The 16626-nt window shown below is 52.3% G+C and overlaps 1 protein-coding gene across 2 annotated transcripts in view; it reads left to right on the top strand.

Annotated features, from left to right (window-relative positions):
- Positions 1–4437: 4437 nt before the first annotated feature.
- Positions 4438–16626, top strand: part of GALNT2 (polypeptide N-acetylgalactosaminyltransferase 2) — a 174395-nt gene continuing 162206 nt past the window's right edge. The window contains exon 1 of one of the 2 annotated variants that reach the window (XM_073219930.1): positions 4438–4638. In XM_073219930.1, coding sequence (XP_073076031.1) covers positions 4513–4638 — 126 coding nt within the window. In that variant the 5' untranslated portion in view covers positions 4438–4512. The remainder of the gene's footprint in view (positions 4639–16626) is intronic. The other variant, XM_073219931.1, reaches the window with a different exon arrangement.

Raw genomic sequence — 16626 nt, 5'->3', positions numbered from 1 at the left:
TGAATTATGTCTTGGAGCTTTTGAAAATTGACTACTTTACGAGCTGCCTTTTTCAGACCTGCTATTAAGCAGGAGGCAAAAATATCTCGAGAGCGGAGACTCATGGCGGTGTTATAATCTCAGTGTGGGTCTTGTTCGGGGACAGCAGTGGGGCCAGAGGGATAGGTGGGGTCAGTCCTGTGGGTTTCGGTAGCCTGCATTTGGGCGAAGTCCCAAACTCGTCTATGCTCTTCAGGGAGGAGAGTTATTGGCCAGGAGCACGAAAATGTCATGATGTGTGAGGCTGTAAGACTGGAGGGTCCAATTGAAACTCCCTGATGTATGTCGTGGAATCAGTGGAAAAGGAACCTAGGCGTTTCTCTAGTTGGGCTAAATCTCCTAAGGAGAAAGGGATGTGAATGCGCATGCTGCCTTCAGATTTTGCTACCTCCCGGAGGGGGACGATAATTTTGGGAGGCCCTCAGGACCGAGTCTGAGGGGGACTGAAGGGTTCTGGCTCAGTCTGTGGGGGGGAAACAGGTGATGGGGGCAAAGACGCGATAATTTTGGGAGGCCCTCGGGACCGAGTCTGAGGGGGCAAAGATGGAGAGGCTCCTGGAACTTAGAGGGGGGCTGAAAGGCTCAGGCTTGATCTGTGGGAGGGGGGGAGGTGAGGGGGATGGAGGAGGAGGGGGTGAGGTGGGGGAGGAGATGGTGGTGGAGGGAGGGTAGGAGGGGGAAGGGAGAGGACGGGAGGCTTCTGTGGGGGTGGAGGCAGCAGCGGCAGCGCGGTGGTAGAGGAAGGGGGAGGGGCTGTTGTAGGAGAAGAGGGGGAAGGGAGAGGACAGGAGGCTTCTGCGGGGGTGGAGGCAGCAGCGGGGTGTTGGAGGGTGGAGGGGTTATAGGATGGGGAGGGGCCGAAGGGGGAAGCCTGTATGGCAGAGGCTCCTCAGCTGGGTCAAAGGTAATTGAAGAGGGACTGGGAGTGTGGGGAGGGGAGGGAGATGGCTTGCAGGCTAGGAGAACTTGGGGCAGGGAGCAGGTGGTGCAGAAGCTGGGATTTTGAGCTAGGAGGCGAAAAGCTTCGATATAGGGAATCTCCTTCCATTTTTTCAGGCGCTGGCAGTAGTTAAAAAGATTGCAAGTGATGTTAGGATCAAGAGTTCCCCCTGCGGGCCATTGGTTGTTATTATCTAGGGGGTATGTCGGCCAATCTTGGGAGCAATATTTATGGAGAAGTTTTGGTTTTATATCAGGCGTCAGGGAGAGGGTAGCCAGATGCTTAAGCAGGCATTCAAGAGGTGAACTTTCAGGGAGGGATGAGGAGGCTCCCATGGCTGAAGGACAGAGAAGGAGACAAACAGGGGAAGACGAACGGAGATCCTAGGACTGGAAGCAGACGGCAAGGAGACAAAGGGCATCCCCGATGATCCTTGGTGGTCTGCAGAAACTCGTACACGAGTCGGAGTTTCTTAGGAAGTGTGGGTCATCACCCAGACTTCCCTAAGAAGGCAGAGTGCCGGAGTCACGAGGTACCTAGTACTAGGAATTTTCGGCAGACAGAACAGATTTCGAAGGACGGAACAGAAGGAGGAGGGGGGAAAAAGGGAGCGTTCTCATCCACAAAGGAGTCACCTCGTTTATGGCTGTTGGAGGGGGGCCTGAGGGTCCACCACAGCCATGAAGGCCTGAGGCGGGGAGAGTTCCCTCCTCGTCCCTGAGCGTCAGGGCCTTGCCGGACGATCACAGTCAACGGCACTGCGATAGCTCGGGGAAGAGTGGCCCACTCTGGGGGGAAAACTTACCTAAAGGCCAGAGAGGAGTGGTGAGTGTGATGAGCCAGCGCTGGAAAAAGAGGACGAGGGCAAGCTGCTGGTGGTGTCGGGGGGAAGACAGGGCCCAGTTGGGGTGTCCTGTCTCCCTGGTTTCTGCACCAATGAAAGGAAAGGAGCGACACACAGCAGCAGTTCACCAGAGAAATCTGCTTTATTAGGGAAAGGTGCTGGGTTATATAGGAAGGGGCATGGAGTGATTGTGGTGTTACTTCTATGGGGCTGGTGGCTATTGGCAAGGTGCTGGGAGTGGGAGGGGGGAGAGAGGTGACTGGGCTTCAGGTGGCGCCATTGGGAACCGAGGACCAGGAAGAGAAGCCGCAAGTTCACCATCTTACTGGTGGGGGCCCTTCATTTCCTTTCCCTGAATCTTTTATAAATGTTGCTCCATTGCTGTCTTGCTTTGATGTTGTCCTTAAGAAGTTTCATGCCAGCCTAAATTTTTATTTCTGTAAGTAATTTGATTTTAACGCCTTTAAAAATCTAATAGTTCTACTAAGATATGTTTTGGAATTGATTGTTCCAGACCCATTTTCCAAGGTACACAGAAGATACTTTTGATAGGTAATTTAAATTTTATTTCTGCTTTCACCTCTGGGATTATATCTTTTCCTCCTGAGTTTTATTGAGAAATAATCGACACACAGCACTGTAGATGTTAAAGGTATACAGCATAATGACTTGATTTTACTTAACATTAATCATCTCATATTGATATAAAAAAAGGAAGAAAAGAGTTTTCTTCCTTGTGATGAGAAGTTTTAGGACTTAATCCCTTAACAACCCTCAACGACACCATACAGCAGTGCCAAGGGCGGCGTCATGCTGTATGTAACATCTGTATTCAATATTAATTCTGTTTCACTGTTTGGTGTTTCTATTTCAGTGACCCAAATTATATATATTAGGGTTCTTCTGTTTTGGCTTCCATTTCAACCACTTATCTCTCAATCGTTTTTACTTCTTTCTTTATCTTATTTTTCAATGTCTTGATTATTTTCTTGCCATTTGTCAGTGTTATTTTACATATTTGAGTATGGTCTCCCTGGGGTACCTGGTAATTATTCTGCTTCTGGGATAGTATTTTCTTTATTTGCAATTTCTTTCCTGAAAGTGATCAACTCTTCTTGCATTTCTTCCTAATTTTTGTCTAATCCATTCTTTAAGTTTTTGGATTTTTGATTCTCGTTGTGTATATGTGTGTTTATGTGTGTGTGTATCCAAATGCATGATAGCTTGTTCAGTTTGGTAATTTGATATGTGGCATTACAAATTTCTCTTGCTTTGTAGTTTTATTGGGGGATTTTCATCAGCTGAAATGTTATGATTCATCATTAGAGAGGTGATTTCTGGGTTTTTTGTATGCAGTTGATTTGATGTTATTCTGTTACTAGGCATTTTGACAAAGAGTTCTTAGTTCAAGGATGTTCTATCTGTATACAAAAGTGCAGTTTTTAATACATTAGTGGCTTTGGGAGGCATTGGTTGTCTTTTATATCAGCAAGATCTTTAATTTTCTTTTCTTTCTTTTTTCTTTCAACTGCCAGGCCTCCAAAGGGCATTACTCTTGTTCTGCTTTTCTGACTTTTCCCAGAAGCAAGGCTTCTTCAAGGTTGCCACCTCCTGTCCCATTCTCTTTCAAGCCTTTTCCCTTTCTCAGTCAAGTGCCTGACCTGTGCTCAGTTTTTAGTTCTCCGTATTGGACTTTCTCTTTATGGAGGGATTTAAGCCAGGGTTTCACTTAAGTCCTTGCCAACAGTGGAGGGAGCTCTGTGGGAATCTGATGTCTTTTCTTTCTTTTACTTAGGAAGCAATGGGATTCAGTTCACTGCATTCCTTCTCCTGGTGGAGCTGAGAGCTTGTTTGCATTTTGTTGAGGATGTGAATAGAGATTCAGATTCAGGCAGCTGCCATTACCCTGCAGACTGGGAAGCTCCTGACATCACTTTTAAAATACCAAGTGCTGAGTAACCTTTCATTCCGGAGAGAAGTGGAAACTGCCTGTTACAAGGGCATCATCAAGGTCACACAGATTCTGCTACAGGACAGACCTGCCTTCTTGCATCTTTAAAGACGTTTAGGGTGCTTCTGTCTTTAAAGAAAGCTACCAACTAAAAAGGAAAAACACGTAAAATACACAGTCTTATTTCTTCATTTCACATTTATTTAAAAAACAAAAGGACCTTGCTCATAAGCACTCGGTCCGTACTCGGAAAAACGTTCGCTTGAAAATCACCTCCAGACTCCCACCTCAGCCCAAATAAATAATGACAGCTGGGGATCAGAGGCGCTTTGCTCTAAGATCAGCAAGAAAACCGTGGCGAGCGGCAGCAAAGTCGGGTCCAGGAGGGAGGTCTGCACCGGAGCCCTCGCGAGCCCAGGGGTCCGGGGCGGCGGGGAGCCGAGGTCCGCCAGGCGGCGGCCCGGCAGCGCCGCGCGGGTGCACGCGGTTGCGCACGTGCGCGCGCGCCCGGGCCCGGAGGCCACCTGTCACTCACACCGGGGCGGGGCGGCGTGCCGCATCCATGGAGACGCCGTAGCCCCGCCCCCGGCCCGCCGCGCCGCGGCCGCCGCCGATTGGCCGCCCTTTGCTCCCTGACCCCGCCGCCCCTGGCCGCGCTTCCTGCTCGGGCCGCGCCCTTCCCCTGACTCCGCCCGCGCGCCCGGCAGACCCGCGGCGGCGCGGCGCCCAGTCGGGAGGATGCGGCGGCGCTCGCGGATGCTGCTCTGCTTCGCTGCGCTCTGGGCGCTGGGCATCGCCTACTACATGTACTCGGGGGGCGGCTCCGCGCTGGCTGCGGGCGCGGGCGGCGGCGCGGCCCGGAAGGTGAGTCGGCGCCACTGCCCGGCCTCTCCCGGGAGCCCCCTCCGCCGCCCAGTCCTGGGGTGCAGTCCCGTCCGGCCGACGGGGGCCGCGGCCCCTGCGTCTGCAAGTTCAGGGGCGGCGGTGTGGGAGGCACCGACGGGGGCGGGGAGAGGGGCGGGAGAGGCGGCTGCCGTCCCGAAGGGTCCCGGGCCGGAGACCCCGGGTCCAAGTTTCTCTCCAGCCCCCTGTTGGAAGCCCCTGCGAGCCTCCGCGCGGTGCTGGGTGCGGGGAGTACGGCGTCCCAGCCCCTTTCCTGCCCATCACCCCCGGGGGCACGGACACAGCCAGCCCGGGGCCCAATGAGATGGACTCCTGGGCGGGTGTGGGCGGAGGGCCGCGGAGCTCTGCGCGCTAGTGAGGCCGGCACGGCCTGCCCCCCGGTCCCCCACCTGCCCCCGGGCCCCAGACCTGCTTCCCGGTTCCCCGATCTTTCCCCCGGTCCCCGGCCTGCTCCCCGGGTCCCCGATCTTTCCCCCGGGCCCCGGCCTGCTCCCCGGGTCCCCCACCTGTCCCCAGGCTCCGACCTGCTCCACGGGGCACCCACCTGTCCCCAGGCCCCGACCTGCCTCCCGGGCCCCCCACCTGCCCCCGGGCCCTGAACTGTCCCCTGGGACCCCGACCTGCCTCCCGGCTCCCCACCTGCTTCCCGGGCCCCGACCTGCTCCCCGGGGTATCCACCTGTCCCCAGGCCCCGCACCTGCTCGCCGGGCCCCCCACCTGCCCCCTGGCCCCGCATCACTCTCTGCCTGCTCGGCCCGGGCGCCCGTGCAGTGGGACGTGGAGTCCTGCCCCGGCCTCTCCCATCTCTGCTCCCGGTTACGCGGGGATGGCTCCTCTTCCATGGGTGTGCTTTTGACCGGCTCCAGCGGACGAGAGGCTAGGCCGTGGAGACCGTGCTAGTCCTTCTCTGGATGGCCTGGCGTGTGGAGGAAATGGGTCGCCTGGAGGAGCCGGACCGGGTCCCGAGGCCGAGCGCCTGCCGCTGGAGGGGCTCTGGCTGTGCACATGCCGCCCGCAGTGTTGGTGGTGCTTGGTGGCTAATAGGCTTTGAAAGCAGGTTATTTTTTCCAAAATCCTGTAACCCCCCATTACTGTGACGTTTAGTATCACCTCAAACCCAGGCAATTCTAAGTTAATGGAGGTGGATCACGGGTTGGACTGGAACCAAGGAATGTTATCCTGGAACAAGCCAAGCGCAACTACCTGGGGGTGCAGAGACTAGCATCTTGCCAGACCTGTAATGTAACGCTGAGGGTTGGCTGCTTCAGAGATTTCCTTCCTTGCTGTGTTCACCTACTCATTCATTCTTTCGCAGGGGAAGGTGGTAGATGGAGGTAGGTATGCTGTTTGATTCTTGGTAAGTTTCATAGGTTTGCTTATCTAGAGACACAGAAATGGAAAGTCATTCCGTGTGCTGAGTAGACCTAGCTTGGTTCTGAGCTGACGCCGACCTCTTAGCCCTATTTTTACTGCCTTTTTATTTTAATGCAGGGAACTATTGTATGTACATGTAGTCTCTCATTCTTGAATGGCAGAGGGCCACATGCCCAGTGGAAGCAGTGAAGCCTTTTGAAAACTATGGTCATGTTCACCAGGAATTATTTTTTTAGACTTTGCTTCCCCAGAACTGTGCTTTGTCAGGTCCATATGGCCTGGCATGCTGATGAGACCTGGCAAAACTTTCTGCCTTTCGTGGAAAAGAAAACCAAACAGTCTAACCACGCTGGTATTTCTCTTTTCTTGGTTTAGCCACTTTCATTAGGACATGTGATCAGAAACAGCAGCAATGTGCCTCAGCATGTGGAGGTATGGATTTTGCCCTAGTGGGCTTCAGCTAGTAGATGGTTTTTGAGAGTTCTTCCATGTTGGCCTCTGAAGTGTGATCCTTAGTAGAAATAATCCAGGAACTCCTGGTGGCCTGGTGGCAGTAGGAAGGTACAGGACCACATAGAAAACCGTGTGCAAAATGAACAGTTGTGCATGGGGTGATGTGGGAGTCTATTCTTAATATCAATGAACCATAAAATTTAATCCCAGCGCTTAGAATGGTTTAGTGATTTGTCAGTTAAGGAAGAGGTGTGTAAATGCAGTAGCTTTTGAAATTGCAGTAGAAGGCTCATTAACTTAGAGGGTGAACCCTGACATAAAAGTAGAGGCCCTTAGAGGGGTTCTGGAGGGGTGAGTAGAACCCTGACACCCCAAATTTCCTAGCGTGTGAAACTGTTTAGTCTTCCTTCCCCCTGAATTGTTTCCATGAATTTTGAGACTAGAAAGACTCTTAAAATTTAGTTCACCCTCGTGATAGAAGGAAATATGTAGTTTTTTTAACTTGTGAAGTGTGAACATAAAAAAGAAAATATGGTCTGTGCATACAGACAGAATTTAAGTGCCAGCTATAGTCTTAGATGTAAGTGGACTTCTTTTTCTTCTTTCAAACAAGTCAAGGTTCTAATTCCATATTTAGCCAATTTTTCTCTACCCTGCCATTTTTCTCAGGATACCAAGCATCAGGATTAGGCCTCGGGGGATTGGCGGGGCCTGACGGGGCCTGACTAGTCTTTCGGCTGCTTTAGCCCCACAGTACCCACCTCCACGGCAGTGTGTGGTGGGGGAGGGGGGGTGTCGCTGTGTGCCCTGCCTGTTAAACAGCTCATCTGACTCAGGGCTGTTATTTTCTACTGGGGAAAATCCAGAAAGCCAACTGACCTCCAATTGCAGATTTAATAAACTGAACAGGTGTGGTGCTGAAAACCAAGCCTCGCATTGCTGCACAAGCTGGGACTCAGTCTTGAGGTTCAGGGTGTGCAGTCAATCAATTTATGCATAATATTGTTTAAAATTATATCCATTTACGTTTTCATAGATCTCTTCACTCCCCCATATTTTGCTCTTTTCCCCTAAATTGATGGTTTGAACTTCAATGATGTCCTCCCTTTGAGCATCTTAAAGGCTTTAAAATTTTAATCATGTTATGGCTCCCCTGGGCTATGGTGGATGGAGCTGCAGAAGAGAGGAAGGGATTTCTGTTGAAATGCCTCTGTTTAGGATGGAAAGGGGAGGGTCTCCTGGTAGGTGAAGAATGGTGTCCACTGAAAGCGGCTCGTCAGGCCAAAGCCCTTGTGAAGTTGCTCCCCGCATCCAGGGGGGAAGGGAAGGGATGGCTGAGGACACCCGGGGGCCAGGACAGCCCATGCACTTTCCGTCACCCTAACTCAATAAGTCAGCACCACAGCCCTTGCTCTGGGGGCCCAAGGGCATGGGACTGGGGCGTGATCTTGTAGGAGACATTCAGGGACAAGAAAGTAGGCTTCTTGGAGTGATGGAGGGGGTCTCATTTGGCTGGTCTCATTTGGCTGGAGCCGTGGGACACATGAAGAGGAACATGAGGTGTAAAATCGGAGAGGGAGTTTGGGATTAAACTGCAGAGGACTTTGAATGCCAAGCTGACTTGTTGTTCCTTAATATGGGTGATCATAGGGAGCCAGGCATGTTTTTTTTAGCTGGGTAGTGGATTCTGAAACAAAGGGGAATGGCACAAACCCATTGACTGGCTCTGAGTGAGACCAGCTCCCTCCCCGTTTCTGCTTAGTGATGCTTACTAATTTACTGAGCCTCTCTGACCATCAGTTTCCTCTTCTTTAACCATTTTTACCCTGTTGCCGAGAACTAGATGCCGTTAGTAGGTGTTGGCAAATAGTAGATGCTGAGTAAATGGTGTCAGGGGTGGGGGAATAAAAGTAAAAAGCCAAAATATCCCTTAAAAAATATAGTGGGCCGGGAATCTTAAGTGTCTGTTAATCTTTAGAAGATTGTTGGTGTTTTTCTTCTGTTCATTCCTCACCCGTCCCTCCAAGACTGATCGGGTTGGTTCATTTGGCTTGTACTGAGAACCTGGCATGACACTAAGGACTGCCTTGTGGGGAAACCAGACCCCATTCCAGCTCTGGTCCCCAGGTGTGGTGTCAGAGTGAGGCCCCCATCAGCGGGCAGCCAGCAGGAAAGTGGGCAGGGGACACACCTTTCTTTGCTGGTGGTGTACGGTTGGAGTGTCTCGGTGGACGTGTTGCTCAGTGGAGGCTCCCGAGGTGGGGAAGCTGAGCGCTTCCCCCTGCCCACCCCCCAGGGGACCTGGGCTCCCATCCTCTCCCTCTGCAGCCTCGCTTCTGGCAGGAAGGCGGGGGTGGTGCTGTCATCGCTCAGGTGTATGTGTTTTGGGGTTGGACATCAGGCTGCCACACGCCCTCACGGGTGTCAGCAGACCTGTGGGCATGTCTGCTGGTGGATGGAAAGGGGGGACCCAAACCACACCCTGCCACCTACAGTCAGTTTGCAGTTTTAAGAAATTCCATTTGAAATGACAGCTTGAAACCAAGGTAAAGAGGGCAGTGTGTGTGTGTGTGAGATGACATGGTATCGCCAGAGAGCCTGACAAAAATAATACCCACTTCTCCATAAAGAAAACAGTTTCCCTCTTCCCGAGTCAAGTTGCAGCCACCTTAGATGCTCAGACATAATGGGAGCAGCTTGTGGTCGAGAAACAGTGCGAGAGTAATGAGCTCTTCTCAGCCCTCTGGCCCAAGTGTAGGAGAAGCTGCTGCACCCAGCTCAGAGTGGGGGCCGCCTGCTCGGCCTCTGTCTGCCCTTAGGGTCGACTGGGGGTGGCCCAGGACCCTTCTGAGGCTGTGTGCAGGCTCCAGGCCCTCCGTGAATCTCTGCACCCCGCTCCTGGTGAGAGCTTGGCTTCCCACTTGGGTCAGAGGAGGATGTGTTTGAGCGGTGGTTGGGAAGACCACAGGCAGGACGGACACACGCACACGTGTAATTTCTTCTTCCTGCCCTTTCTGTTCCTGGGATCTTTGAAGTGAAGGGAGGGCAGTTTGGGAAGAGGTCAGTTTCAAAGTGGGCAGTGCTGTGCTGCCTGACTTCTAGCAAAGCCAGAGGCAGTTGGCTTAGTGGAAGAGGTGGGATGAGGGGAAGCTTGCCTGGCCAGAGAAACAGGTGTGCCCAGGAGTTGGCTACAGAGATCCTGGGAAGGAGGCGAGGTGTTCCCAGGGGGAAGAAAAATCTGTGAAGTCTCCTTGGTGGCCCAGCAGAATTCATGGGATGTGAAAATAGCCCAAACCAGCCAAGTCCACTCCCCCGTCTTCCACTTTTCTCCCTGGGACCCCCATTCTGGAAGCTCTGTTTGTGTGGATAGTGCTGAGACATACAAGCCGGACAGATGTCCAGATGGAAATACACCTTGAGCCCACCCACCCCTAGCTGCCCAGGTCTCCCCTTGGGATCCCTTCTCCACGGTGAGCGTGTGAACCATTGAGGCCTGCCTCAGGGACCACAGGGGTACTTAAACATGTCGAGTGTCCCCCCTGTGAATGTACCACTTGGATCCCAGGTAGGCTGGCCTCGCCTCACTTCCGTGCCCTGAGAAATCTCCTTCCTCTGTGGAAGCTTTGATGCTGTGTTCCCTGGGATCTTCGTTCTACCTCCGTGGGCTTGGATCCTTGCCTCCAGGTGGCCTTCCTGGTGAGGTTTATTAAGGCAACCCTCCGTGGTGGGTTCCAGAACAGGCAGGGTCTCGGGGGAATCGCACCAGCTGTGTTGGCACTGGTGCTCCAGAGGACGCTGATGCCATTGGGGTGCAGCGTGGCCTGGCTGCCTTACCTGAGTGTGGGTTCTCCGGTTCTCAGCCATGTGCTTGAACCTTAGGGTCAACCCCAGGTGTAGGGCTACCAAGAAGGCCATTTACCTTTCCGGTCAGAAGAGCCTCCCCACCTTCCTCCTTGCTGGCCACGTGCCCATTCTTAGGAAGCCAAACGCTGGACCCCTGTTGCAGTCTTCCCCGTGGAGCACCCCACCTCTCCCACAGGCTCTGCTGCTGCTCTCCATTCGCCTCCTGCAGAACAGATGAAATACTGTGCATTTTTGCATTTTGTCATGTCCAGTGTTGGGCCCAGGAAACGTGTCATTTTATCCAGATTAGGTTTCTTAGCATGCTGGAATGTAGATGGCAGTGATTCATCAGGGCTGGATTTGGAAAAATAACAGAAACCGTTTTGTAGAGCCTCCCTTCTGTGCTTATGCTGAAAAAACTTTCCCAGGCCTTGGGAGAGACGTGCCCACGTCCTGGGGCCTGCTGGGCCGGCTCTCTTGAAGCGGCCACTGCGGGTGGCTGCCTGGGGCCCGGAGGTGGCTAGTCACTTGTGGCTCAGCCTGTCTCCGTTGGGCTGCCTGCCCTGGGGGTCGGTACCATCCACCCCTGCCTTTCTGCTGGCCACCTGGTCCTGCCCAGCTGCAGTTTCCTGCCTAGTGACCCTCTGTGAGGGGGAATGGCCGGGACAGCAGGGGACAGAGAAGTGGACTTCCAGAGCCCGGATCAGGACACGGGTCTCGGCGGGGACATGGGTCACTATAGTTCAGGGCTTCTTGGCCTCCACCTGGCTGACATTTTGAGCTGGATAACCTTTGCAGTGGGGCTGCCTCGTGCGTTGTGGGGTGTTCAGTGCCCCCCCACTTCCCTGAGTAGGAGCCACTGCTGTGATCAGCATTGACTTCTGCTGAGCCGCCTTTGTGGTCAGACTTCGGGACAGGCCTGCCTCTCTGTACAGTTCTGGAGCCGGCCACTGGGACAGAGTTTTGATTTAATAAATGCACTATTCCCACCTACTGTGGGCCAGGCAGTCCTAACAGAGAGTGACTTACAGGCAGTGACTCATCTGCCCGTAACAGCCCTTTGCCCCTGTTTTTCTGATGGAGGCTGAGGCACAGAGAGGGGAAGGGTCAGGTCCCAGAGCTAGTGGAAGGTGGGCCAGGGGCATCTGGGGGGAGGAATGCCCCCTGGGGCTTCGAGGGGTTCTGCTGGCCGGGTGCAACATGGTGCGCTCTTGATACCCGAGTGCTCCACATCCCTTCCGTGTTTCGGCAGTGCCCTGTGCTGCGCCATGTCAAGATGTCCTGGGAGGCCTTGGGGAGCAGACGCACACCCAGGGATGCTTTGAGGATACCAGTGGTCCACTTGGTCTGCTGAGTTTTTACCTTTCGCTCTGAGAGATGTTCATGGGTTCTTGCCCTTCATCCTCTGCCTGTCCTGAGGACAGCAGGCCTCGGCTGCACCCCTAGCCGGAGCAGAAGTGAAACAGGCCCTTTCATCCCTTCTTTCCATGAGTGTTTCATAAGCACCTGGTATGTGACGGGCACCATTTGGTTTTTGGAAATTCGGTAGGGAATGCAACAGAGACAAAATCCCTGCACTCAGGGAACTTCCCTGCGGGGGAGGCACAGAGGGAAGCCCGTCACACAGTGTGGGGAAGGCGCTCAGCACCCTGGGAAAACAGCAGTGTCAGGTGGAGGGTAGGTCACAGTGTTGCCCGGGTCCCATGGGGTCAAAGGGAAGTGAGATTTGAGCAGGTTTGAGCCAGTGCCCGAAGCAGGTGAGTCTTTGTGGCTTGCTTTGCTTTGGATGCAGCCCCTGGCAGTCAGCCGTGTCCCGCGACATGGTGATCACTGTGTGCTTTGGGGTCCTTTGCTCAGTAATGAACTTGTTTTCCTTCCCAAAGGTGGCTGCCTTCGGTTTGTCAGTGCTGGAGGCTCCTCCGTCACGTGGACTTCTCTGGTCTCCTCTTGTTCCCTGCGCTGCTCTGGGCGCTGTCTGTACTCATCCTTGTGAAGATGGTGTGTGTGCTCCCCATGCCCCCATCGCCTGCCCTCGACCCCGAACTGCTCTAGGTGCCTGCTGGCTCATGTGTTCGTTAGCTTAGTACAGTATGCTTGTGGAGCGAGCAATCTGGTTGCTCGATTTCTGAGCTGATCTCTCCCTGTTGGTCTGTTGTCAGCTGCACTGTTCAGTAATGACACGTTTGTGGGGCACTTCCCACACCCGGGATCGTCTCATGAGGAAGCCTCCCTGTCCCCACACACCTGCTCCAGCGTGGGGTCTCACTGGTGCAGCCTGTGTGCTCTGCTGTGAGCAGTGAGAGTCTCTGATCCCTTCAGGAACACGGGCCTGCAGGGACCCAGAGGTCGGAAGCCTGCCCAGTATGCAGGCTTTAGAGAGGGCCTTGGCAGTGTGGGTGATGTTGAGGCTCTGTGATCTGTAGTGTTTGTGGAGAACTAAATGGACCTGTGATCTCACTGCCCACAGCCGTTTTAGGGAGCTGGGAGGGAGGGAAACAGCAGGTCCTCAAGTGAGAGCATCCAGCTGTTTTTCATGGAGGCTGTTGGCATTTACAAGGGGTCATTAGGTGTTTATGGGTCATGCACCATGCCGCCAGTGTGTTCCAGGTGAAACAACTGCAGCATTTACACGGCAGCCAAGAAAAGGCAATTCTGAAGACCTTCAGGCTCAAGAACAGCTGTCGAGTGTGGGCTCCGTCTCTGCTTCAGAGGCCAGGCCAGGGTGGGCTCTCTTTCCCGTGGAGTGCTGCCCTGGAGAGCTGACACACTTCGGACCAAGGGGCCTTTCTTCCCAGCTGAGTCACCCGGAGACCTCGAGGGGCTCCTGGGGGCTCCTGGAGAGGCCTGCAGGTGAGCTCTGTGCCCTCGGGTCGGGGAGGGGCGTGGCTCCTGCGTGGGGGATCCTGCACCGCTCTGGCTGACAGCTGGCTGGCCCAGCGTGGGAAGCTTCCAGGTGTCCGTGTCTTCATTCTCCCCGCTGCAGGGGCTTTCCCCCGGGCCTGCCTGGGGGCTTCTTGCTCTGTGACCTCTGCAAGGCACTCTCCTGCCCTGCCCTCCCCGCCTCCTGCTCGCACCTTCCGCTGCACCCTTGTAGGCTCACTCACTTAGCCTTTTCCTGGGTCGCTTTTGATGATCACTGATCGATTTTGGTGCTCACATACTCATCACATCTAAGAGGCCATTATTTGTAAAGCCCTTGCTTTATGAGCCACTAGGAAAGAAAAACACTGTCCATTGAATTGTGAGACAGCGGTTTATCAGTTAACATTTTTATTTCTACCTATTTAAAGAACTCTTTTAGACTTGATTAGACTCCGAGTTTTCCACATACTGCTCTTGTGCCTAGATAACAGGGAGAACAGCTGTGAAGTATGTTGGCTAAGGTGCTCCTAGAACTTTCTCAGTTTACTTTCTGTGTCGGGGATGTCTGTGCCTGTTTTCTTCAGCGTCAGCCTCTGGTGAAGCCACATTTCCTAATAAACATCTGTGAAGGTACCAAGAGCCTTCGGTTCTGAGCTCTTCTGTGGTAGCACGGCAGCTGCGTGGTTTGCCAGCCTTTGACTTGCCTGGGAAGTTCTCCTGACTCCCCAGCTTGCCACCCGTCTCTGTCCCACCCAATTGGTTTCTGAGTACTGGGAGTGCCCGCTCTTTGTTTCTGGGATGTTCTCCCAAACCGTCGATGAGCATCTCGCAGCCTTTGCTGCTAGCGTGTTGTATGTGTGAGCGTGTTCTGGCTAATGGTGGGTGCGTCGTGGTCCCTGCCTCGCCCGCAGCATCATAAGATGCCGTTTGTCATGGGGTACACCCCAAATTTCATGTTAAACGGTGGGGGAAAAAGTGCATCTTAGAATTGGTGAGCCATGGTCTTTGTCTTTCTGTGTGTCTGATTGCTCGCCTCCATGAAGACTCACCTCCGGCCTCCTGCCCGTGATGAGTGACAGTGGTAGCCCTTGCAGGAATGTGTGCGTCTGCTTCTGTTCACTTCCAGTTCCCAGAGTCCATGCAAACAGAGGTGCTTCCTTTTTTCTGTTTTTGAGAGATGGATCTGACAGACACGAACCCATTCAGAAACATTTATGAGCATTTTCTGTCCACAGGTTACCCTGCTGGGTGCTGGGATCTGCAGAAGTGAGCCGGCTGCTCCCTCTCCCTTCACAGAGCTCAGGGTCACTGAACAAACCAACTAAAGAAAGACTTTTTTTTATTTTAAAGAGGAGGAAGTTGAATAGGGACTGGATAGAAGATGAAATTTGAGGAATCATTATTAATTTTATTTGTGGCAATAATGGCATTGGGTTGTGTTTTTTGAAAATCCTGATTGATCATAGATGCATTTATGGATGGGGTGATATCATGTCTGCTAGAAAATTATGAGGAAACAAGATGGGCCAAATTTGTTATTGAATTTGACTGATGGGTACCTGGGCTTTATCATACTATTTTATTTTTGTATAATTTTGAAAATTTCATTAAAATAATTTAAAAAGAAGTTTATAGATGTATATGGCTTAAATTAGCAAACCAGCTGAAAACTAACATTTTTTAAAAAGCAACCATAATGCTTTGTGATGGGGTCAGTAAAAGGTTTCTGCTCCCAGTTTCCAATGTGTGCATGTTGGGGATTTCCCCTGTAGCACCACGCAAAGCCCCCACACCAGCTGCGTGTCCTACAGTTCAACCAGATTTGGCACTGCCTGGAATTGGCTTCAGATCCCACGGGATAAGGGCTCAGTCTCACGCGACTTCCCTGGGCTGCAGGTGCCAGCTGCTGGGCCAGCATCACCTGTGCTTCTGACCGACTGGCTGAAAGTCACAGGTGCTTATCACCCCCTCCTTGGGATCAATTCATTTGCTAGAGCAGCTCACAGATCTCAGGAAACCCATTTACTTACTAGATTACTGATTTATTACAAAGGTTGTTAAAGGATATGAAGAGAGAGCGTAGGGCCAGGTCCTGAGCAAAGAAGCTTCTGTCCCTGTGGCCCAGCATAGTGGAACATGGAACTGTTCAGATTCTCCAACCTGGAAGCCCTCGGAAACCCCCACCTTTGGGTGTTTATGGAAACTTCATCATGCAGACGTGTGTGATGAAGCCATTGTCTGTTGGTGATTGAGTCAGCCTCCAGCCCTTACACCTCCCAGAAGTCGGGGGGAGGGACCACAAGTTCCAACCCCCTCTCTGCATGGTCGGCTCCCTGGCAAGCAGCCTCCACCCCTCCGTGCTTTCCAGAAGGCACCTCAGTAACATAGACCCAGCTGTGGCGGAAAGGGGCATGTTATGCCGTTTCAGTGTCTAGGCTCCAAAGCCATTTCAGGAACTGAGAGCAAGAGACCAAGCATAGAAAAGGTGCTCCCACCACTCCTACTGCTCTGGCAAGTCCAAGGGTTTAGAGGGCTGTGACCCAGACAAAAACAAAATACATATGGGAAGTATATTATAGATCACAGTATTGCAGTCAGTAAAGATGGGCATCAGCCATGTATGTCTTCTATAATTTAGGAATATCCAGTGATGATTCTTTTCAAAGGATGCTTCAGAGAATCCTGAATCATCAGCTGTATCACCAGGAAAACATTCTTGCATTTGGTAGCATTTCTTCTATAAGAATTATGTGAATTCTTGGGAAATTGCTAGTTTTGGTGGAAGTTTCGGCTGTAGAATATCAGTCTGGGTGGTCTGAGATTGCTTACCTCTGCTTGGTGGCCCCGAGATCTCCTTATCCACCAGAGTTTGGTGTAGATGTTTTCTTGTGTTGACTACACCCATCTCATTTGACAGGCGCCTGGAGGGCAGAAGATATGTCTTTGCGTTCAGCCTGTCAGCCAGACTCTCCCTCATCCCCGGCAGTTTTGCTTGCTGTCATAAATGATCCATTAGGAGCTGTGGACGACCTGGAAGTCAGAGTCAGAGGCCTTTAATAAATATTATATCATTGTTTCCCCAACAGGATATTACTGCAAAAGGCTCATATTTTACACTGTATTTGTAAATGAGAGATTTTTGACAAATATATGATACTGCATATTTTCTGTAAGTTGTAATTCCTGATACTTTAAATTTATATCAGCCATGTCGCTGAGATGCATGCAACACTTTAACGCTGTTGTTCATTTATCTTTCATTTTAGCATGCCTGGAAGAATGTCAAGAACCGGTTTTCTTCCTGAATTCACATATACCGTCTCCAGTGGACCCCAAAGTCATTAACTTGCCCCACAGACCATGCCCTAGCAAAGTTGGGGCTAGAATTGTAGTGTTCCCCCCACTACCTGAAAAATG

The sequence above is a fragment of the Manis javanica genome, chromosome 13, assembly GCF_040802235.1.
Source record: "Manis javanica isolate MJ-LG chromosome 13, MJ_LKY, whole genome shotgun sequence".
NCBI classification, from domain to species: domain Eukaryota; kingdom Metazoa; phylum Chordata; class Mammalia; order Pholidota; family Manidae; genus Manis; species Manis javanica.
This window is presented reverse-complemented; position numbering and strand designations above follow the sequence as displayed.